The 25,914-nt window shown below is 35.2% G+C and overlaps 1 protein-coding gene across 1 annotated transcript in view; it reads right to left on the bottom strand.

Moving 5' to 3' along the window:
* The window catches only part of LOC137422422 (phospholipid-transporting ATPase IC-like), a 312,955-nt gene that overhangs the window by 225,082 nt on the left and 61,959 nt on the right, over positions 1–25,914 (bottom strand). The window contains 2 exon segments of the mRNA XM_068109179.2: positions 17,950–18,194; positions 19,059–19,129. Of these exon segments, the coding sequence (XP_067965280.2) occupies positions 17,950–18,194; positions 19,059–19,129 (316 nt within the window).

Genomic DNA, 25,914 nt, shown 5'->3' with positions numbered 1-25,914 from the left:
CACCGCCCAGCATGTGGCCCTCCAAACCACCCAGCAAGTGGCCCTCGACACCACTCAGCACGTGGACCTCTACACCACCAAGCACGTGGCCCTCGATACCGCCAGCATGTGGTCCTCTACACCGCTCAGCACGTGGCCCTCTGCACCGCCCAGCACGCAGCCCTCTACACCGCCCAGCATGTAGTCCTCTACACCACCCAGCACGCAGCCCTCTACACCACCCAGCCCTCTACACCGCCCAGCACACAGTCCTCTACATTGCCCAGGACACAGCCCTCTACACCAGCCAGCACCTGCAACGAGAGTAGGGAGATAATGGGGCTTCCAGGACACCCATGTATTTAGATGGGACTTTTTCCCAAACTGCTCATTTTTCCCCCGATTACCGCGACACCCCCTTCTCCTTTTACATGTAAGTGAATGGGGGAGTCCTTACTTAACCTCCAAGGACCACGCGACATTCAAAATTCCTCATTGATCCTATGAATATTTGCTCATTTTCTAATTTTTTAAACAACTCCATTCTCTTATGGAACTCATCCCCATCTACGATATTGATAAACTTTACATTAAGCACCTTTCTCTGTGCATTTATAAAATGGTATGTTTCACGGAGGGACCTGGTCTGTCCTCCTCCCGATCCACATACCATTTTAAAATTATAATATTTATTATCCGGTTGATAACCATCAAAGTTCTCACTCCACTCTAATATATTTTTCTTCCCGCCCTCCATTACCCCACTTAACAAATGAATACGTTTATCCGTCTTGAGGACCTTCTGACCCTCTCAACCTCTCGGATCTGGTATTTCTCACACTCATTATGTTTACCATTTATATACCAAGGTTGATTACACCTCCACTCTTTATCCATTTATATATAACCAAAAGGTACACACATAGCACCACCATCTAAAATATATCGTTTATCATCATATGCCCCTAGTGCTAGTTTATTTATCTCTTCTGAATATAATTCATGCTTATAACTCCTAATCCCTTTTACCTTTCTATACTGTTCCTCCCCACTCATCAAACATTGATAATAATGACCAAAATTGATACTTTCTTTAATTACATTTTTCTTAATCCCTTTGAGCTTCTGATCACACTTCTCCACATTCCCAACTCTATATTTATACGCATAAGCCTTTGCTCTCAATGCTATGAACTCACTCAGAATATTTCCACCAAGCTCATCCTTGAACTTTCCAATCACCTTTTTATTTTGATTCGAGAACAATTCACTCTTTTGATCATAGTTGCTTGTATCATAAATTACAGAATCAGCTTTCATATCATCATAGACGTCATCTGTCTTGATACTCAGAATGAAGCTGTCCGTATCCATACACATCAACATGACGTTATCATCATACTTTGTTTTCAAATTCTCATAATAATATTCATACATCAGTAGTTTTGATAGATCGAGAACAGTAGTACCAATATAAATCGGTTTATCCATCTCAATTTCTTCTTTCATCATATGAACAGCACAAAAGTTTTCTGTAAAGATTTCAACACGCTCAAAGCTCGGTCTGTTGATTAGTTTGGAAGTTTGTTCCCAGGAAGTTGTCAACTTGATATTTTATCTCTTTCTAACATTTTCCATAGTCTTCCCAAACACTGCGTTATTCATCAACTTATAAAAATCTTTCTCAAAGTCAGTCTTTCCAAGCGTTCTCTTTCGAGTGTTAAAATCAATATATTTCATTAACCAATAACTCTGTTTGAATTTCAGGACCCGATGAACTTTCTCAACAATTAGACCATGTTTCACAAATTGTAAAAGATTTCTCTGATGTAGTACATAGTTCTTCTTATCAAAGAATGTTGTTAAAAGTTTTTCTGTTCTTGATTCCTTATCAAATGATTTCTGATATTCACTCAACCACTCTGGGTTTGTTAATTCTTTCTCACACCCGAAAGGAAGATCTTTATGTTTCTCAAAGAGTTCTTTTGGATACTTTAGATCAACCTCCAGGAAATACCCTTCTTTCCTTTCATCCAACTCTTTTTGTGTTGAACTCAAAATCTTTTCTAGAACACCCTCATGATCACTCTCCCATTTCAATCCTCCATAAGGTTGTGCTTGGGACATTGCCCACCCATAGAGGTTGTTGGCGTCATAATACATGAGATAGGAACTATCTTTCTTTGGATCATAATCTGGAAGATATTTGTTATTTGCTTTTGAATATCTTGATGAGCAGACTTGTGAAATTCCCCCTCTCTTTGCTCTCTCTATCATCAGGAGCATATCAACATCGGTTATCAAATCCAAATCTTGTTTAGTCATTTTTAGCATAGCACTCCAAGCAAGACCCGGTGCTATGAAATAATGAGCAGGGTCCAAGCCATATCCAGAAAGACACACAGATCTAAATGCTTCGAATACATCTGCTAGAAGAAGGACATCAGTCTTGAGATAGAGATCATGATAATCACCCATATTATTGATATTATATTTTTTCCAAACATTTTGAGCATGTACATAATCATCATCTGAAACATTGCTATTATTTAGAATATTATAAAAATCTTCTTTTGAAGGAAGTTTCTTTTCATCAAATCTTTTAAATGAATCCATATAGTCGTACGGGTAAATTCCCTTTTGTGTTAGGAGTTCCGTATCCTCATAATTACTCTCCAAACATGGAAATTTTTTCAAATTTTTAACTAGGTTAGCAAGAGGACTAGCCATGAATTTATATGTATCCAAGAATCGAATTCTTGTAGTTGGTCTTGTTGGAATGATTTTTGTAAAGGAGATGTATTTTTGATCTGTACTTGGAATAGCACTGATACTCCCAGGAGTCTTTGACAAGTCTTTAATAAACAAGTGTGTATCATAATGAGCGTTGTTATGAAGAAAGACAGGAATGAACGAGGGGAGTTTATAATTAATATTACAACTTTGATGAGCCGGACCTCTATATTTACCAGTGAGATGACAATGATCTCTAACCTTTAGGCTTTCACCAATTTTCTCCCCACAAATATGACAGGTAGCCTTTGGCTGTCTAAATTCTCTTTTTTCTTTACTTGTTAAGGACATTGGTTTATTGGTTTCTCTCATTATCGTGGTTAATCGAACACAGTCTTTTTCTAGTCGTTTCACAAACTCCTCTGGGGCATTTGAGCCTCTATACTCCTCTAACTTGTTATATTTATCACCAACGGATGATTTGATACAATAACAAAATCCGCAAGGAGTATGTTTTTGATACTTATTTGTGTGTGATTCTTTTGGATCTGGAGCTGCTGTTGCTATTTTTTCCAAGATACTCTCAAAATCAGCATTTATCACAAAAGGATGTTTAATTGTTTTATTTTGATCTTTGAATGAAATTTTAGAACCAGGCTTTGGAAGTGTAATGACTGTTGCTTTCTCATTTGAACAATATTGTTTATGAGTATCCAATCTCTCCTGTGAATGAAATGTATTCAAACACTGACGACATGGATAAACTTTACATTTTCTAGAATAGACTTGTGATTTAATTAATCTTGAAAAGTTCTTGATATAAGCATAATGTTCAATTTCACCAGATCGGAAATACAAGAGATCAACATGTTTTTCTTTCTCATCATCTGAGATTTGTAAAATCTGCACTTTATTCTTTTCAGTCAACCCATAGACATTTATAGAAATATTATTTAACTTTTCAAACTTTGGAATATTATTAAGAGTCATCGGAAATTTCAAATTTTTCATATTCAAATCATTTTCATATTTCATATAATTGCTTACTCTTTCAGCATGTTCTTTTGCTGGATGTAGATATGCCAGTACAGACCACAAGAAACACTTGTTATCAGTATTCTGAATATTTACTATAGCATTTTTATCTTTGATGATTTTAGGAAGTTGAATATATGATCTTGCTTGTAGTGGATCAGATTTAAAAATGTGAACATCAACAAACAGAACCTTTTCAACAGTGAGACCGCTTCCGACAATAAGATCATCAATATTATATTCACTATATTTAAGCTCATTAAAGACCTGTTCTTTATTTCTATTATAATCATTTTTATTAAGTACCATGTAAGTTGTTGTATGTAGGTAAAAGTTAAATGGTGGATCTTCCTTTTTACGAAGAACCAATTTAGTCCCCAAATAATATTTACAACTTCCCATTTCAGATATAGTCTTATCAATCTGATCATCTATTCCTTCCTTTGTAAGATCAACAGCAGCTCCCAGAGAACGGGGGACTGGATCTTTGAAACGGAACAATCTAATTTTAATATTTCCTTTGAAAGCACCATCTAAATTTTCAATCTCATAATATGGAACTTGGTGTTTCTTTGTCTTCTCATGACGCTTCCAATCCTTCTTGATGATGTAGTGTTGACAGTGCTCACAATAGACCTTTGGAAGAACCTTTGGTTTGAGATTCTTCAAATGTTTTTGAGTATCTAAGTGTTGATCATACCCACTTCTCAGAACCCATGTCTTACAAATCTTACAATACTTATTATCTTTACTCTTTAAATGTTTTTGTGTTCTATAATGTTTTTTGATATGTTTGTAGTTCTGCTCACAACTCTCACAGTAAGTAGAATTCGTCATATTTATATAGTAAAAAACTTCACTATTTACTAGTTATCTTTTACTTAAAAGAAAACATGAAAAAATTGAAAACAAGAGTCAGGAAACTCAATTAAATTTGGGGCAACTTATTCATATGATTCTTGGTTAGGATGTGATATCTATAACTAGTCTTCTTCATATCCTTATCACAAAGATCACAATGTTTCATCTCTTCTTCTTTCTAACCGTTAAGAACATTATCTAAACTAGGGCATGCCCGTACTACATATATATCTAAAATTATATCCCCCCCCTCTATTTACATGAAATGGTTTGGTCCGGTGGCAATCCCCCCCCCCCCCCCCCCTCTATTTACATGAAATGGTTTGGTCCATTCGCAAAGCCAAAGCGAACGGCTTGCGAGTACGGTGACAATCCCCCCCCTCTATTTACATGAAATGGTTTGGTCCAAAGCGAACGGCTTGCGAGTACGGTGACAACCCCCCCCCCCCCCCTCTATTTACATGAAATGGTTTGGTCCAAAGCGAACGGCTTGCGGAGTTTGGTAAAGAAATCGCCATAGCTCGGTAACTACTTGTCCGATTAATATGAAACCTTGAAAAGGCACATCCTCGGGTCCCCAGCAATATACCTGGCAAGTTTAAAGTATATCGGACCCGTGGTTGTCGAGAAACAGTGGTCACAGACACACAGACAAACACACACACACACAGAGATTACTGGAATTATAGATAGATGGTGCTTTGTTTGTTTATGTTTCCTTTTATCAAGTACTCTAATTAGCTTATTACAAGGTTCACATCTTATCATATTTTTACTCTTATCAGATGTATTGATAGCATGTTTAATGGTCCTGATATGAATATCATATCGATTGTACTGTTTATCACAGGCGGAACAATAACCAGATTTCATGTTATTTATATAGTGAGAAACTTCATATTTCTTCATCACTAAACTCTATATAGTAATCGGAATCATCAATAAAACTACTCTCATAACTATCATTTGAGCACAAACTATTAGCATCATAACTATCATCTGAGTTCAATGAAATACTATCATCACTATCGTCCGAGTTCAATGAAATAGTAAAATCTTCACTGCTGTAATGACTCATATTTAATTAGCAGAAAAAACCTTTCCATCTATACCAATATACTTTCTTTCATTAACGGATTCAATCTCTACATTTTTAATATCAAAAGTTATCTTTAAATAATCTCTAACTATCATAGAACGAAATGACATTTCACCAGAAATATTAACATCATTCATTTTACTTAGACTACACCCTTTGGATTATTAAAGTAAATACAAATTTCTCCACGAGTATTGTTGATGGTCTTATCATTCTTTTTCAAAGTATCGTGGTCAATCACTTTTTCAAGCTTTGAATAAATTGCCAGGAGTAGAGGAGAAACTTTTGTTAGATTTACTTTAATGGATGTCTTTCCAGGTATAGTTAGAGCTCTTCCTTTAAATGAAATAGAGGAGCTCATGTTATTTTCCATAACTGGTTTTACCCAAAAATTTCCATATTTATCTTTGTTCAATTTAACATCATTGACATATTTTTCTATATCTTTCACCGAAGTAGAGATTGATTGAAATTTGTCTTTTGTGCTTTGAAACATTGTATTTATTAATGAATAAACTTGCGTTTAGTTTAAGTAAAAATTTACCATATAAATATGATAAGTTCTGAAGGATATTTAGAATTTCCAGACTCTCCATATGATAAATTAGAGAATTGTCTGGCTTGTGATAGAATAGGGCTTAATAATGAGGGTTCATATAAACAATGTATTTTCTGTGATTTAATTTTAATTAATGATAATAAAAAATATAAAAAAATATATAACTCTTTTAAATTAGAACCAAAAATGAATTACTTTACAAGATTAATAAGAGAGATGAATGTTAAGTATTGTGATGATAATACACCATTTCTTTCAAGGGAAGAGACTATTTGTATTGAGGAAATGTATAAGGGTTTAATGATATTTATTATTCAAAATAATTTTAATGGAAATGTTAATACAAGATACTATATAAATAAAATAATGAATTATTTTGAAATTAAACCTGAACTCAGGATAAAATATAGAGTTTCTAAAATAGCTCAAAAAAAGTTAGATGACTTGTTTTCCAAATATATAAATGAATGATTTTTTACCCGTTTGGGAAAATAAGATAAAATTTAATAACCATAAAAACATTCCAAATTCATTGAGATGTCTAATAGTTGGTTCAAGCGGATGTGGAAAAACCTGTTTACTTTTAAAGATGCTCCTTGGTCCTAATTTTTTAGATTATGATAATTTAATAATTTTTACAAAGTCTAGTTTTCAACCCGAGTATCAACTACTCTCACAGGGTTTTAATGCAGGTCTTAAAAAGGAAGACATTATCGGTTTATTTAAACTTCAAAACAAACTAAATGATTATAATATTGAAGATATAATACAATTATTTTGTGATACACAGAAATCAAAATCGAAACCAAAACCCATAACTTGTATTCTCAGTGATAATACGGATGATATACCTTCACCTCAAGATTTAGATAAATCAAAAAAGAACCTCGTCATCTTTGATGATTGTGTTAATGAGAGAAACCAAACAGTAATGGATAGCTACTATACAAGAGGGAGACATTCTTCTTGTAATTGTATATATCTTAGTCAATCATATTTTCAACTCCCTCGACGCTCAATAAGAAACAATGCCAATACTTTTATTTTATTTAAGTTAAATTCAATAGATGTAAATAATTTTTGGAGAGATAATTGCTCTACGTTATGTAGTAAAAAAGAATTTGAAAATTATATGAAACACACGATTGAAAAATATAAATATATTGTTGTGAAACAAGATGAGATATTAAAGGATGTATTTTTATTTTAAACATAATTACATATATAAATGATAACTATTATTATTAATCTTGTGGGTAAATCTGCTTCAGGAAAGAACTTTCATAAATCTAAACTCTTGAATAGTAAAAATGAAAAGATTGTAAGTTTTTTTTAAAAACACCCTATGATTCGTTTTGTGAGTACTACAACCAGAGCAAAGCGACCAGGAGAAGTAGAAGGGAAAGATTATTACTACATTTCAATGGAGGAACATATGCGATTGAGGAACGAAGGTCAAATATTTGAGGAGGTCTCTCTTGGTTCTACAAAATATTCACATTGTAAGAGTGAGTTAAATAAAGTAAAATCTAATGGTCTTGGGATTTTAGAAACTAATCCTGAAGGAATGAGACAAATTATTAAACAATTGTGTGGTGATGGAGTTAAGATTTTATCATTCGGTTTTGATATCGATGAGGAGACTCAACGCAAACGTATGAAAAGCAGAGATACAAGTATTAGTGAAGAAGAAATAACAACTCGTATTAATACCAATAAAGAATTTGATGAAATATTTAAAGAAAAGGATTTATTTCAACACATTTACTATAATGATGAAGAAAAGGAAAATTTTCCCATTGACCTTTACAATTCATTAAATGATATTTTTCAATACTAAATGAATGCCGAAGAAAGAGAAAGAAAGTTTAAGGAACATCAACAATTAGTTTCAAAAGTTGTTAAACAACAGGAAGAGATAAAGAAGAAACGGAGACAGAAACTAACTGGTGAAGAAGCCTTTGAAAGAAAACAAGAGAAATTTTTTAAACCGCTTTTAAAAACTCAACACCCTACAGTTCCCACGGTAGAATTTACTCCGAAAAAACTTCAAATGCTCAAAGATTTTAGTCAGATAACAAAACAAGAACTTGGAAAATTAGAATATAATGATGAAGAATTATTTCAGAAACTTGAGGAGGTAAATCAACCCCCTAATTATGTAGTGGAAGCTCTTCAAAACAATGAATATTTGGCAGATTCAAAAACCAGAGCAGGTCTCATTCCAACAGAAGAACCAGCAGTGTTCCATCTTGTGGAAGAAAAGGTATTGATATTTAATGATGAATTGATGTTCTTGAGTTCTACTCAACCAAATGTTAAATTAACTCCAAGATTAATGTTTCTTCTAACAAACCCCGGATTCAGCGGTTCAAAATATTTTGAGGAACCACTTGATATGGAAAGAGAGGAAGATAGGGTATATATTGAGTTGCTAAATGCACTTGATTATGGAGTTTCTGTTGCTGGTAAAAGTAAAAAGAATGAGAAGGAGAAACATATTATTGATGCTTTAAGTAAGCTTGGTTCAGGTGTTAGTTTTCTTCCAAATGACCCATCACAATTAGTTAATAGGCTATTATTGTTGTTAGGTAGTAAGAAGGCTGGAAACAACAATTGTTTTAATGAATCCTCAGCCATTTTAGATCAGTTGATGAACATGAAAATAATTAATAAATGTCAATACAAAGATATTTTATTAGATATTAAATAAGATGAGAAGCACAATTCTTAGTTTTAATTTCACAACGAGCGATTACACAGCTTCATTCCCTTACCCACTACAACTTGACCCCCTTACCTCATATGAGGCATCTTTGTTGTCAATGGAAACTTACAATACCCTTTTTAATATCACAGAGAAAAACAACAAGTTTAGTTATAATCCAGGAAGTGGATATAAAACTATAACCGTTTCACCTGGAGCTTACGAGATTTCTCAAATATCTTCAGAAGTCTCTCGCCTTATGAAAGAAAAAGGTGATGAACCAAAAAATATTGTAGTAGATATTCAAAAACACACTTCAAAATCAACTATTAAACTTAAAAATAATTATAAAGTTGATTTCACGATTGAAAATTCGTTTAGAGAGCTATTGGGTTTCTCTTCAAAAAAGATTGAAAATAACGGGACGTTTTACAGTGATAATGTTATCCAAATATCCTCCGGTATAAATTCAGTATTAATTCATTGTGATTTGATTGATGGTGCTTATAACGATGGAATAAGAACAAATACAATATTTTCATTCAGTGCATACTCAACCCCGATTGGTTATAAATTTAATATGGAACCAAAAAATCTTGTCTATTTACCTGTGTCAGGAAAAACCATATACAGAGTAAATTTTAGGATAACCGACCAAGATAATCGTATGATATCCTTTAATGATGAAATTATATCCATCAGAATTCACCTACGTGAAGTTTTTCAATAAATAAATAATGGTTATTGTGAGAAAACACGAGTTGGGAAAATATAAAATAATTACAGGGGAGGGCATGTACCTTTCACCATACTATACAAGGTATGTGGGTAAAGGATACTATAAACCTAAGAGACAACGAGGTGTAGGTCATCAATTTCGAAATAAAGGAGATGGGATAATTGATACTCTAATGGGTATTGGTTCAACCATCCTTAAACATAAAGACCTAATTGGTTCAACTGCTTCTGCCGTGGGCTCCGTTGCGGGTGCTATAAAGAGTATAAAAGATGCTCAAAAGGAGTCTCATAAATTACAAGCAATCAAAGAAATAAAAAAAGGTAAAACTCAACTATCTTCACAAGAACGACAAAAAATCATTAAAATACTTGGGTCAGGGTTTCAACGATTTTAATACTATATAAATACAAGTATGGAAGCGATTGATAGTATCTATGATTTGGATGATACAATTATCATTTCAAACTCCACAAAAAAGGAAGACTATTTTAAGGTAAATGCTATAACAGGAACAGACTGGAATTCAAACGGAACAAAAAGTTTTGAAATAAATAATCAACAAACTTACTTGAATATAGCTGATAGTTTCTTGCTGTGTAAATTTAAATTCACTAAGGCTGCGAATAATACTAATGCTACACTCGTAAATGATTTCTTCTGGAAAATGTTTGATAGTGTTCGCCTGTATATTGGAACACAAGAGGTTGAAGCGGTTGATTATGTCTCTGCTACATCTGAAATGATGAAATTTACACTATATTCGTTTGGTGATAGAATGGGTAAGGGAGCTGTTGAAGGTTTTATTCCTGATATGTCAACGGGTACAAACACAGACCCTGGTTATAGTCAAAGGAAGGCAATGTATAATGATGACACAAAACCAGAGAATAGTTTTACCGTAGCAGTACCTCTGAAAGGTATATTTGGATTTTGTGATTATGACAAAGTTTTGTATGGTCTTAAAATTAGATTTCAACTACAAAGGAATAATAATGTAAATAGGTTGCTTTTTGGGGTTGAAAATGCTTTTGGAGACAACAATAAATTTGTTATTAATGATTTGTGTTGGTATATCAGTGAATATACTCCTAATCTTAAAACGGAAGAGATGTTAAATAGAAGACTTAACTCAAAGAAACCGCTAAATGTATCATACCTTAAAAGAAGATGTCAACACGTTAAACTGGAACACACTACCTACACTTGGAATTTGGGTGTTCTTCAAGGAAAGCCACGATACCTCTGGCTCATTTTTAAAAAACCAGATGGAGAGGACGGTACTAATAAGAATAATGCGCTGAGTGATAATGCTAAGGTGAAACAACTTCGGGTTTCTCTTGATGGCACATTTTATCCGCGAGATAGATTGGAAATTGATTGGGAAAAAAATGATTATGCGGAAGCCTACAAGTCCTACCAAAAGGTGTGTGAAAGTAATGGTAATAATGATCCTATTTTGGATATGGTTGCGTTTCAAAAACTTTATACAATCTACGCAATTGACCTGAGTTCTCAAAAGGAAACTATAAAGTCTAATCGAGTGGATACTTCTCTATACATTGAAAGAGGGGAGAGTGAAGAGGTTAATGCATACTGTTTGCTTTTGGAGGATACAGAATTACAGATTAATACAGATAATGGTGTTATGATTAATATCACATAGGTTTTTTCTCATAAATAAATGGTTGGGGTATATGTTAATCAAATCAATCTTAATAAATTAACATCTTGTATTCAAAATCAAAAGCCTTGTATTATTAATGTTAATACAATTCAAAGAAAAGGAGCTGTAAGAATTGATGTTTTACTCACACACACACAAGTAAAAACACTAAATGATACTGGTTCACTTAAAATTAAAATGACAAAACCTATGTTAAAGAAATATTCAATAGACGAGTCAAGAGGAGGATTTCTCCCGTTTCTAATTCCTTTATTTGCTGGTTTAAGTGCGGCGGGAGCATTGACTGGTGGTATTTCAGCAGCGGTAAAAACTGCTAACGAAAGGAAGGCACAACTAAAAGCTCAAAAAGAATTGGAAAGACATAACAAGGAGTTGGAGAAACAAATTAGTGGAAGTGGTGTAATTGTAGATTTTGCTCAAAAACTTGAAAGTCTACCTGATAAAGCTAGATTGTTGGTTGGAGATATGCTTTCCTCTATCGCTCAAGCGGGTGTTAAACTAACTAAACGGGGTAATGGATTGTATCTTTCTCATAAATAAATGGATAAATGGTTTAAACAATTTGGAAAGAATACAACGTCAAATATAGAACTAGCTAAGTATTGTAAAACACTAAAAATTGATAATGTGGTTATTTGTATGAGAGATGAATTAATACATATAAATAAGAATACAAAGAATATTATTATGAATTTAGACACACAGAATGGTTCTCATTGGGTTTGGATTCATAATAGTCAGGATAAATATTATTTTGATAGTTATGGTATGCCACCACCTGTTGAAGTAATACAATTCTTACAGAATGGTGTTTACCAAACATTTCAAGTTCAAGAAATTAATTCTAAATGTTGTGGTCAATTATGTTTATATGTATTATTTCAACTCAACAATAATGAAAATTTTTATGATATCATTTTTAATCTAATATAAATGACTTATGTTGGAAAAGATGGTTCTATCTTTGGAAAATCCTCTCAGGATATTGATTTATCAAATTATTATACAAAGGCACAGGCTGAACGACAAAAATATAGTGTAAGTAAAAATATTAATATGAAGAATACTTATAAATTAATCAATTATCCAAACCCTACAGATGCAAATGACAATTAGATTTAGTGATTTATCACAATATATATTTTTAAAGAAAACAGCACGTTTTGTTAAACAAGTAAAATTTACAACCACAACACCTGGTTATACTGACCATACACCTTTCCTCATTGAATTTAACTACCTGCTTACAATTGAATTTTATAAAGAAGGACATATAGTTAATATGCGAATTAATAAATGGGGGTATGATATGCCTGATTTAGGGTATAATTGGTCTTTTTCAATAAACATAGAAGACCTACATGATTTTAATCAGTCTCGTAAAGAAGAATATTATCCACTTGGTGAGGATAAGGATTTATGTGGAAGTACAATTAATAAACAACAAATACATGGTTTTAAGAAAAGAAAAATATATGATAGTATAGCGATGGTTAGCATGACAAAGAAGGAAGGTCATGAGATAAGGATAGAAAGCCAAGTAATACAAACCAATTTGGTAGTGGGAAGATGGGGTGGTATTACCTGTCATAATATTAATCTCACATATATTTCTGATACATAAATGGCAGGAAGAAGACTACAAGAGAATTATAATTTTTGTATTCAAGGATACCTACAAGAAAAGGGTGCTCGGTATTACATACCTTATGATTTGGAGCATATACATGGGAATTTTGTCATAAAAAACTGGCCTTATACTGATATTGTTAAACCCACAAATAGAGACTTGTTTAAAGTATTAAATAAAAATGAACTTCTCAAAGTTATGAAATATAAAACTATTTTAGAAATCGTCAACAAATCTTATTGGTATCCTATTATGAGAAAAATAATTATAGATACAAGAATATCTCAAAATCCAGATGAGTATATGTATAATATTCTTTGGGGTTTAAACTCAAGGGTAGCAAGGGATGAGGAAGGAGTTGAAGAAGAGAAGGAGAAAAGAGAGAAAAGAGAGAAGGAGGAGAGGGAACAAAGAGAGAGGGAGGAGAGGGAGATGGAAATCAGAGCGATTCAAAAAAGAGTGGATGTATTACAGCAAGAAGATCAATCTCAACTCACCGAAGAGGAAAATAAAGAAAGAATGAATGCTGTGAAAATATTGATATCAAAAATTGCTAAGATAAATGAGGAAGGAGTTAAAGAAGAGAAGGAGGAAAGAGAGAAAAAGGAGAAGGAGGAAAGGGAGAAAAAGGAGGAGGAGAGGGAGAAAAAGGAGAAGGAGGAGAGGGAGGAAAGGGAGCAAAGAGAGAGGGAGGAAAAATATAAAAAGATGGAAATCAGTGAGATTCGTAAAAGATTGAGTGTATTACAGCAAATAAATCAATCTCAACGCACCGAAGAGGAAATTAAAGAATTAACAACTCTTATGAAGATAATGGTTTCAAAAATAACAACGTCAATGTCTTCAATTTCAGGGAGGAGATTTAAACAAGAAAGTGGTGAAGAAGAAGAAGAAGAAGGAAAAGATTATGTGATTGATGATGTTGGTGTCATTGACTTTAGTTAGTTTTTATTTGTAAATAAATGGAGGAGAGAGTGAAGGCATTCCTTAGGATTCTTTATGTTTTAAAAATAAAGATTGAAATGTATACACAAAGAATTAAGTTAAGCACCCCTACACAACGAATTAAGGTAAGCACCCCCTAATATATATTCTTTGTGTATATGTATACATTGGCATATATTCTAAGGTATGTGAGATCAAATAATGATTGGTATGACATTAGCAATTATCCATTGATGAAATTGAGTGATCAAAGTGAAAAAAAGTGATTGGTTGAGTCAGTGATCCGATCACGTGGGTCCTACACACGTTATTGACGCAAAGATCGCTAGAGGTCTTCTCAGAACAATGACTGTACGTTAGAAAACATAAACGTCATCCACACTGTCCGTGATGGACCTATAGCTCCATACTTAAATTGAGGTGAAAATATGCCTAAAATTCCCAAAAAATTTCACCTTAAATTATTCAGAATAAAATATTGAAAACGGCATGATTGTTATGTTTTTATGTGACCATAATATCACTTCTCCAGAATATATAGCAATATCATGGGTATATTACACTGTTTTGACGACAACAAACTTGTAATGTGCGAGGTTGTAAAAAAACGGGGGGGGGGGGGGGGGTGCTTAACTTAATTCTTTGTGTATATATGTTGAAAACCAAAAAGGTTTTGATACTCTGTCGGAATTTTTCTGATAAATAAATATGAGTTATTGTCTCAAATGTAAAAAGAAAACGAAATCTAAAAATATCTCTTATGTTAAAGCTAAAAATAATAGAGTTTATCAAAAAGGAATATGTCAAGTGTGTGGCTCTAAAAAGTGCCAATTCATCTCTCCTAAAAGAGGAGGAGACATACAAAAGTTTCTGTCAGGAAGTAAATTTACAACAACTGGAATTCCAGGGGAATTACACCTTCCAGGGTATTCTTTCTGTGGTCCAGGAACAAACTTGGATAAAAGATTAGATGAGGCTGACAATCCTAAACCTTGGTCTAAACCTACAAATAGGGTTGACGAAGTGTGTATGAAGCATGATATTGCTTATGGGAAAACCACTACATTGGATGAAAAACATGAAGCAGACAGAGAAATGTTATATAATTTGTCTTTGATACAAAATCCTACATTGAGAGAGAAAGTTGATCGGTTTATTGTTTAAAAAATGATAAGTGTCAAATTGAAACTTGGTCTTGGTTATTCACCCTCAAAAAACTATTAGACTCCAATGATGTCATCAAGGCTGAGGAGCTTTTGGCTAATGAATTACACAAACCTATAATCACAAAGTTTAAAAGAAGGAAAGTTTATTCTAAATACACCGACCACATATGGTCCGCTGATTTAATTGAATTGAAAATGACAGGGGATACAGGTATGCGTTAACCGTTATTGATTTGAGGAGTAGATTTGCCTGGGTTGTTCCGTTGAAAAACAAGAGAGGTAATACTTTAATGTTAGCCTTTAAGCTAATATTTGATAGGGATAAAAGGAAACCAAAGAAGTTATGGACTGATGAGGGAACAGAGTTCTATAACAAAATATTTATGAAATTTCTTAAGGGGGAGGATATTAAATTATACAGCACCTTTAATGAAGGAAAGGCAGTTGTTATTGAGCGTTTTAATCGTACTTTAAAAGAAAAATTATATAAAAAATTCACACAACTCGGTTCTCAACAATGGGTGTATTTAATCCAGAATATTGTTGATAATTACAATAATACAGTTCATTCATCAACAAAATCAAAACCATCAGAAACATTTACAAAATTAAAATATGAAATGGGGATTAATTTGAAAAAACCCAAGTTCAAAGTTGGTGATATGGTAAGAATATACAAATGGAAAAGCCATTTTGAAAAAGGTTATACACAAAAATGGACTCGTGAATTATTTTAAATCATTGATGTAATGGATACAGTCCCTTGGACTTACAAATTATATGATATGAATGGGGAAGAAATCTTGGGTTCATTTTACTCACAAGAATTACAAAAAACAAAACTGATAAGCCATTAAACAACAACCATCCATATATTAGTGATAAGATAATGGGGTTAGGGATTTTAAGGGCTACCGCCGCCTTTTTTATAAATAAATAAATGATAGAACCAAGTATTAACCAGACTAAAGGGTGGAGGTGTAATCAACCTTGGTATATAAATGGAAAACATAATGAGTGTGAGAAATACCAGATCCGAGAGGTTGAGAGGGTCAGAAGGTCCTCAAGACGGATAAACGTATTCATTTGTTAAGTGGGGTAATGGAGGGCGGGAAGAAAAATATATTAGAGTGGAGTGAGAACTTTGATGGTTATCAACCGGATAATAAATATTATAATTTTAAAATGGTATGTGGATCGGGAGGAGGACAGACCAGGTCCCTCCGTGAAACATACCATTTTATAAACGCACAGAGAAAGGTGCTTAATGTAAAGTTTATCAATATCCTAGATGGGGATGAGTTCCATAAGAGAATGGAGTTGTTTAAAAAATTAGAAAATGAGCAAATATTCATAGGATCAATGAGGAATTTTGAATGTCGCGTGGTCCTTGGAGGTTAAGTAAGGACTCCCCCATTCACTTACATGTAAAAGTAGAAGGGGGTGTCGCGGTAATCGGGGGAAAAATCGGCAGTTTGGGAAAAAGTCCCATCTAAATACATGGGTGTCCTGGAAGCCCCATTATCTCCCTACTAACGTGCCATTTAAAATGTGCCCGTAATTGCATTTTGCACAAAAAATGACAGAAGGATGGAAGGATGGATGGACGGATGGACGGACAGATGGAGCCGATTAGAATATCACCCAATTTTTATCCCCTGTTGGACTTAGTCAGAAATGGGAGCTTATGGATAGGGTCTAGTCCGTCTGTCTCTCCTTCCGCAACCATATATCGGAGATGAATAGACCAATGTTGTTCATACTTGGCACACAGAAAATACATGATGATATACATATGCACCTCATTTTGTTTCATGATGCTGTCAAAGATGGACAGCTGGCGGCCATTTTAATTGTAAAAAAAACCCGATGTTGAACACGTCCTCAACCATTTCTCGGACATGCATTTACTGATGTTGTTCAAACGTGGCAAACAAATAATGAATGATGGCTTACATATGCAAGTCATTTTCTTTTGAGATCAGGTCCAAGAAGGCCGACTGGCGGCAATTTGGTTACTTAAACGTGTCCCTGGCCATTTATTGGACATTCATGGTCCAATTTTGTTCAAACTTGACACAAGCACAGTATATTATGGCATACACATGCACCTGAATTTATTTTGCGATCTGATCAAAGATGGCCGACTAGCAGATTGGCGGCCATTTTAGTTGTAAAAAAAACTCGATATTGAACAAGTCCTCAACCATTTCTTGGACTTGCATTTACCAATGTTGTTCAAACTTTGCACCGAGATAATGAATGATGGGTTACATATGTCAGTCATGTTTTTTTTTTTTTGTTCAAATCAAATATGGCCGACTTTCCCGCCGTTTTGTTACTTAAACGTGTACCCAGCTATTTCTCGGACATGCATGGACTGATTTTTTTCAAACTTGCCACAAAGACAATACATGAGAGTAAACATATGCAGAATATTTTGTTTTGTAATCCCACCAAAGAAGGCCGACTGATGCCCATTAACTCTGTATACCAAACTTGCTAAAACTATATGGGGGCGATGACATTTTATGTGTTTTTCTTCTTGGTTAAAAAATTTTTTTTAAGTGTGGGGATAAAGATATGTACATTAAATGACTCAGACACTTTTCAATAATTATATGTTTCTGGTTTACTCCTCCACCCTTGACTGGAGATCACCACCATGCATCACTACTAAATACTGTCTGCTTGTAAATGCTCATGCTCACTAGATACCTACATCAAGCTATTCATACAGAAGTAACTACTTCTGAGCATCTGTTAGAAGAAGCTATCTCCACGTACGGTACAGGAAAACACCTGCATCTACCTGCATAGACGACCATTCCATGACAGAACCGAGTGTTCCTCAAACGACATCCACGGAGCAGAATCTTATCATTGTCCACCGAGTGAACATCACCTTCTCTCCACTCCAGGGTTCCCGCAAAGCTCTCCAAGCGGTTGTTGGGCATTTCGCAGCGGAGGATTCCGTTAAAGGCAGCCAGTTGTGCCTCCTCATGTTGTTGTTCATGGGTGACCTTTAATGCTTGTTTATACTTCAGGTTCGTTTCTCTGAAACAAGTGATTCCGATCAATTAAGTTATGTCATACTTACAGATAGGAAAGAAAAACAGTAAAGTTTGCCTTCGGCTACATACAACCCTTCCCCAAAAATACTATTTTAAAGCTATTACCCAGGTATTTCTTCCTAAAATGGTGCATGCTCGTCACTTGACAAATTGCATTTAAAGGACAGAGCACGGACAAACTCCATGGGCCAACAAAATGGATGGTGTGAGGTACAGCTGAGAACAAAGTCTGTACTCAGGAACAAATGTATACTATAAGAGAGCCGTTTATGTGTATGTGTGTTTGTGTGCGTTATTTGTGTATCAAATATGTACAAAAAATTAAATATTTATTTATTTATTTAAGAAACAGGAAGTAAATTCCTGCATGGGGCTAGTGTGAAAAAATTCTGACTCAACCCGGGATTCGTACCCACGGACCTCATCATTTACACGCTGACAGCCTACTGAGCTACTGAGTCGCTGGGATATCCTCAGAGATCCCGTGGGGGAGGGGCGGGGGGGGTGGGGGGGGGTATGGAGAGGGGAAATATAAGTTTGATTTTTTGGGGGTTTTCAAAATCGCTCTATAGTGTCTAAGCCTTTGTAGCTGTATGGAAGGTAATATTAAATCATCCCAAACCCCATTCCTTGGTGCGTGAATGAAAGTGTTTTCGCCCCCCACAAAAAAATAGTTTTAAAAATTTGATTTCTTCAAAATTCCAACAGGATTAGAACATCATGTGCGTGGATGTGATTATGAACAGCATCCGACAACACCATATTCCCCTGCAACTATAAATATAAAACAGTTTATAAAAACTTTTTTAAAAACTGGAAAATGTTTTAAAGGAACAGATTCACGAACCCATCAAGTTCTGCAGTTTCCACATAGCAAAGACTATTTGGCTCTGAACTCGAGATCAGCAACAAGTCTGCCTGGAAAGATCAAATACCAATGATGTAAACCCTGATTATTAAACAAACACCAATCACATGTCTGTCATGTCGCCATCCATGACTCTATAGCAGGGGTCGGCAACCTTTTTGACATGAAGTGCCAGTTTGAAATGTTCTTGTTAATTAGTGTGCCATATCAACATTAAGTTTAACATTAAGTTTAATTTTGACACCACATCAAAAAAATATTTCCAACAGACATGGAATTTTATTCCATCCATATCGGCTACATGCATAGCAACAACATTTTAAAGAAACATTTACCGAACATCTACCGAACCTGAACCGCTTCACTGCAATTCCTGTGGGAAATGTGAGCGGGAGGCCGTACCGTCAATCAAACTAAACAAGCATTCTGAGTATTGCACTGCAATACATGTCCCCTACCGGCATTGGTAGCACTGTCATAGAAGACTGCATTATGACTCACCGCACTCCAAATTATAGTCCGGAAAACTGTTGAGGAAATTCCCAAAGTTCAAAGTGCCATAACTTTGTCAAAAATGATCGAAACGTCGTGAAGTTGGAACTTGATCTGTAACTTGTCATGACGAAACCATGTACCAAGTTTGAAATCATTAGCATTAAGAGTTTAGAAAAAAAAGTCCGGAAAGCTGTTCTTTGCGTGACGGACTGACGGATCGACAGACTGACAGACGGAGGGACAGAGTGCAAACCGATAGTCCCCTACGGTGTACACCGGTAGGGGACTAATAAGACAGGCCGCGTGTTACGAGAAAAACTACTACCCCCATTTTCCTTACTACCACCCCATAAAAAACTCAAAATAATGACGAGATCAATATTAAAACGCAGAAGGCAGCCTGAATGATAACAAAGTGGAGATGCAACCGCTGACCACCGGATGTTAACAGCACAGCCGCTCTTACAGCACCTCAGGTTGCCGCGAACGGCATATCAGAAGGCACCAAGCCTGCATCTCCTGTTTTATATCTGCGATTATTATACAATTCAGAATAATGATGATTAATAATATTAAAACTCAGAAACCAGTCCAAATAATAATAATGAGTGGAGATGCAGCCTCGGACCATCTGCTGTGAACAACACCACTGTTCTTACAGCACATCCGGTTGCCGCGAATATTGTGTTTGAATGCGCCAGGCCGGCATCTCATGTTGTGCATCTTTGATTATTATTCCAGTAATAGAATTTGGAATTGGAATGGTGACTCTGCTCTGATCCATCTACCTCATCACCCTGCACAATCACACCGGGATACTGTTATAGTGCAACACGCACAACAGCCAATGGCTGTTCAATAGGTGATTTGGCATGCAGCGGAGAGGGCACTGCTTTCGCCAGTGCGCCAATGACTACGCTGCCGCGTGCCAATGGTGGCACGCGTGCCTAAGGTTGCCGACCCCTGCTCTATAGGATGATCATCACGGAATTTTAACCCTTAAAACAAAGGTCTGACCCACAAAGAAAGTTCTTTACTTATCATCATGGAAATTTAACCCATAAAACAAAGGTCTGACCCACAAAGAAAGTTCTTTACTTATCATCACGGGATGTTAACCCATAAAACAAAGGTCTGACCCACAAAGAAAGTTCTTTACTTATCATCACGGGATGTTAACCCATAAAACAAAGGCCTGACCCACAAGGAAAGTTCATAACTTATCATCATGGAATTTTAACCCATAAAACAAAGGTCTGGCTCACAAGGAAAGTTCATAACTTATCAACATGGAATTATAACCCATAAAACAAAGGTCTGACCCACAAAGAAAGTTCTTTACCTATCATCACGGATTGTTAACCCATAAAACAAAGGCCTGACCCACAAGGAAAGTTCATAACTTATAATCACATAAATTTAACCCATAAAACAAAGGTCTGACCCTCAAGGAAAGTTCATAACTTATAATCACATAAATTTAACCCATAAAACAAAGGTCTGACCCTCAAGGAAAGTTCTTTTTTTTTTTTTTTTTTTTTTTGTATACAAGATCGAGGCTCGTGAAAGAGCTAACAATAATCACAAAAAAGACAAACCGACACACAAAACACAAAAAAACAAGGGGAGCGGCAGACAAGATGGGGAGAGAGGGGGAAGGACACAAACACAACATTTGAGAGCAGGGACATCGGGAGGACTTGGGGGGAAGTGGGAGAGGAATAAAACATATGAACGCTGCAAGGACTCTGGGGTGAATTACCGGGGGTAGAAAAGATCAAGGTTTTCGATGGGGGAAGATAAGAGATGGTGGTGAACAGCTGTTTTAAAGACCTGGAGGGAGGAGTGGGATTGAATGGAGTGGGGGAGTTTGTTCCAGAGGCGGGAGAAAAGGGGAATGAAAGAGTGAAGGTGAGCAGAGAGCCTAGACTTTGGCAGTGTAACCATAAGAGGGTTGCAGGCAGATCTTGTGCGACCTGAAGGAATATTTGGGGGACAGAGCACAGAGAGAGCTGGGGGAGCAAGGCCAGAGAGGAGTCGGTAGAAGACAGAAAGACCACCAACCTGCCTGCGGTGAGTGAGTGAAAGGCCCACGGAGTTGACTACATCGCAGGAGATTCCAATGATTCTGAAAGCTTTGGCCTCAACAGCGTGAAGCCGAGCAAGGTGTGAGGCAGGAGCACCAGCCCAGAGGGGGGAACAGTATTCCATTGAGCTGCGGATGAAAGCCTTGTATGTGGTGAGGAGCTCAGGTGTGCCAAGGAAGGACTTCGCACGACGGAGGATGCCCAGTCGGCGACTGGCTTTGGAGGCCAGCTTGGAAATGTGGTTTTCCCAAGAAAGATCATGGCAGATAGTGAGACCCAAAAGCTTGAGCGACAGAACTTCTTGGAGAGGATTGTTGAGAAAGTAGATGGGAGGGTTGTCCAGTCGGTCCTTTCGGAGAGACATTGTAAGAGTGTGAAAACAAAGGTCTGTAAGAGTCTTTACGTATCATCACGGAATTTTAGCATAAAACAAAGGCCTGACCCACAAGGAAAGTTCATAACTTATCATCATGGAAATTTAACCCATAAAACAAAGGTCTGACCCACAAAGAAAGTTCTTTACTTATCATCACGGAATTTTAACCCATTAAACAAAGGCCTGACGCACAAGAAAAGTTCATAACTTATAATCACATAAATTAAACCCATAAAACAAAGGTCTGACCCACAAAGAAAGTTCATAACTTATCATCATGGAAATTTAACCCATAAAACAAAGGTCTGACCCACAAAGAAAGTTCTTTACTTATCATCACGGAATTTTAACCCATTAAACAAAGGCCTGAGGCACAAGAAAAGTTCATAACTTATAATCACATAAATTTAACCCATAAAACAAAGGTCTGACCCACAAAGAAAGTTCTTTACTTATCATCACGGAAATTTAACCCATAAAACCAAGGTCTGATGCACAAAGAAAGTTTATAACTTATCATCACGGACGTTTAACCCATAAAACAAAAGTGTGACCCACAAGGAAAGTTCATAACTTATCATCATGGAATTTTAACCCATAAAACAAAGTTTGACCCACACCGAAAGTTCATAACTTATCATCATAGAATTTTAACCCGTAAAACAAAGGCCTGACCCACAAGGAAAGTTCATAACTTGTCATCATGGAATTTTAACCCAGAAAACAAAGGTCTGACCCTCAAGGAAAGTTCATAACTTATAATCACATAAATTTAACCCATAAAACAAAGGCCTGACCCTCAAGGAAAGTTCATAACTTATAATAATCACATAAATTTAACCCATAAAACAAAGGCCTGACCCTCAAGGAAAGTTCATAACTTATCATCATGGAATTTTAGCATAAAACAAAGGCCTGACTCACAAGGAAAGTTCATAACTAATCATCATGGAATTATAACCCATAAAACAAAGGCCTGACCCACAAGGAAAGTTCATAACTTATCATCATGGAATTATAACCCATAAAACAAAGGCCTGACCCACAAGGAAAGTTCATAACTTATCATCATGGAATTTTAACCCATAAAACAAAGGCCTGACCCTCAAGGAAAGTTCATAACTTATCATCATGGAATTTTAGCATACAACAAAGGTCTGACCCACAAATAAAGTTCATAACTTATCATCATGGATTTTAACCCGTAATACAAAGGTCTGACCCACAAGGAAAGTTCATAACTTATCATCATGGATTTTAACCCGTAATACAAAGGCCTGACCCACAAGGAAAGTTCATAACTTATCATCATGGAATTTTAACCCATAAAACAAAGGCCTGACACACAAGGAAAGTTCGTAACTTATAATCATGGAATTTTAACCCGTAAAACAAAGGCCTGACCCACAAGGAAAGTTCATAACTTATAATCACATAAATTTAACCCATAAAACAAAGGCCTGACCCTCAAGGAAAGTTCATAACTTATCATCATGGAATTTTAGCATAAAACAAAGGTCTGACCCACAAATAAAGTTCATAACTTATCATCATGGATTTTAACCCGTAATACAAAGGTCTGACCCACAAATAAAGTTCATAACTTATCATCACGGAATTGTAACCCATAAAACAAAGGCCTGACTCACAAGGAAAGTTCGTAACTTATCATCATGGAATTGTAACCCATAAAACAAAGGTCTGACCCACAAGAAAAGTTCGTAACTTATCATCATGTAATTGTAACCCATAAAACAAAGGCCTGACTCACAAGGAAAGTTCGTAACTTATCATGGAAATTTAACCCATAAAACAAAGTTCTGACCCACAGTTCATAACTTATCATAATGGAAATTTAACCCTTAAAACAAAGGTCTGACCCACAAATAAAGTTCATAACTTATCATCATGGAATTTTAACCCATAAAACAAAAGGTCTGACTCACAAGGAAAGTTCATAACTTATAATCACATAAATTTAACCCATAAAACAAAGGCCTGACCCTCGAGGAAAGTTCATAACTTATCATCATGGAATTTTAGCATAAAACAAAGGTCTGACCCACAAATAAAGTTCATAACTTATCATCATGAAAATTTAACCCATAAAACAAAGGTCTGACTCACAAGGAAACTTCATAACTTATCATCATGGAATTTTAGCATAAAACAAAGGTCTGACCCACAAATAAAGTTCATAACTTATCATCATGAAAATTTAACCCATAAAACAAAGGTCTGACTCACAAGGAAACTTCATAACTTATCATCATGGAATTTTAACATAAAACAAAGGTCTGACCCACAAATAAAGTTCATAACTTATCATCATGGAATTTTAACCCATAAAACAAAGGTCTGACCCACAAGGAAAGTCATAACTTATCATCACGGAATTTTAACCCATAAAACAAAGGTCTGATCCACAAGGAAAGTTCATAACGTATCATCATGGAATTTTAACCTATAAAACAAAGGTCTGACCCACAAGGAAAGTTCATAACTTATCATCACGGAATTTTAACCCATAAAACAAATGCCTGACCCACAAGGAAAGTTCATAACGTATCATCATGGAATTTTAACCTATAAAACAAAGTTCGGACCCACAACGAAAGTTCATCACTTATCATCATGGAATTTTAACCCATAAAACAAAGGTCTGACCCACAAGGAAAGTTCATAACTTATCATCACGGAATTTTAACCCATAAAACAAAGGCCTGACCCACAAGGAAAGTTCATAACGTATCATCATGGAATTTTAACCTATAAAACAAAGTTCTGACCCACAAGGAAAGTTCATAACTTATCATCATGGAATTTTAACCCATAAAACAAAGGTCTGACCCACAAGGAAAGTTCATAACTTATCATAATGGAATTTTAACCCATAAAACAAAGTTTTGACTCACAAGGAAAGTTCATAACTTATCATAATGGAAATTTAACCCTTAAAACAAAGGTCTGACTCACAAGGAAAGTTCATAACTTATCATCATGGAATTTTAACCCATAAAACAAAGGTCTGACTCACAAGGAAAGTTCATAACTTATCATCATGGAAATTTAACGCATAAAACAAAGTTCTGACCCACAAGGAAAGTTCATAACTTATCATGGAAATTTAACCCATAAAACAAAGGTCTCACCCACAAGGAAAGTTCATAACTTATCATCATGGAATTTTAACCCATAAAACAAAGGTCTGACCCACAAATAAAGTTCATAACTTATCATCATGGAATTTTAACCCGTAAAACAAAGGTCTGACTCATAAGGAAAGTTCATAACTTATCATGGAAATTTAACCCATAAAACAAAGTTCTGACCCACAAAGAAAGTTCGTAACTTATCATCATGGAATTGTAACCCTTAAAACAAAGTTCTGACCCACAGTTCATAACTTATCATAATGGAAATTTAACCCTTAAAACAAAGGTCTGACCCACAAATAAAGTTCATAACTTATCATCATGGAATTTTAACCCATAAAACAAAAGGTCTGACTCACAAGGAAAGTTCATAACTTATAATCACATAAATTTAACCCATAAAACAAAGGCCTGACCCTCGAGGAAAGTTCATAACTTATCATCATGGAATTTTAGCATAAAACAAAGGTCTGACCCACAAATAAAGTTCATAACTTATCATCATGGAATTTTAACCCATAAAACAAAGGTCTGACTCACAAGGAAAGTTCATAACTTATCATCACGGAATTTTAGCATAAAACAAAGGTCTGACTCACAAGGAAACTTCATGACTTATCAACATGGAATTTTAACCCATAAAACAAAGGCCTGACTCACAAGGAAACTTCATAACTTATCATCATGGAATTTTAGCATAAAACAAAGGTCTGACCCACAAA

Source organism: Myxine glutinosa, chromosome 2 (assembly GCF_964187855.1).
Source record: "Myxine glutinosa chromosome 2, kmMyxGlut1.1, whole genome shotgun sequence".
NCBI classification, from domain to species: Eukaryota; Metazoa; Chordata; class Myxini; order Myxiniformes; family Myxinidae; genus Myxine; species Myxine glutinosa.
This window is presented reverse-complemented; position numbering and strand designations above follow the sequence as displayed.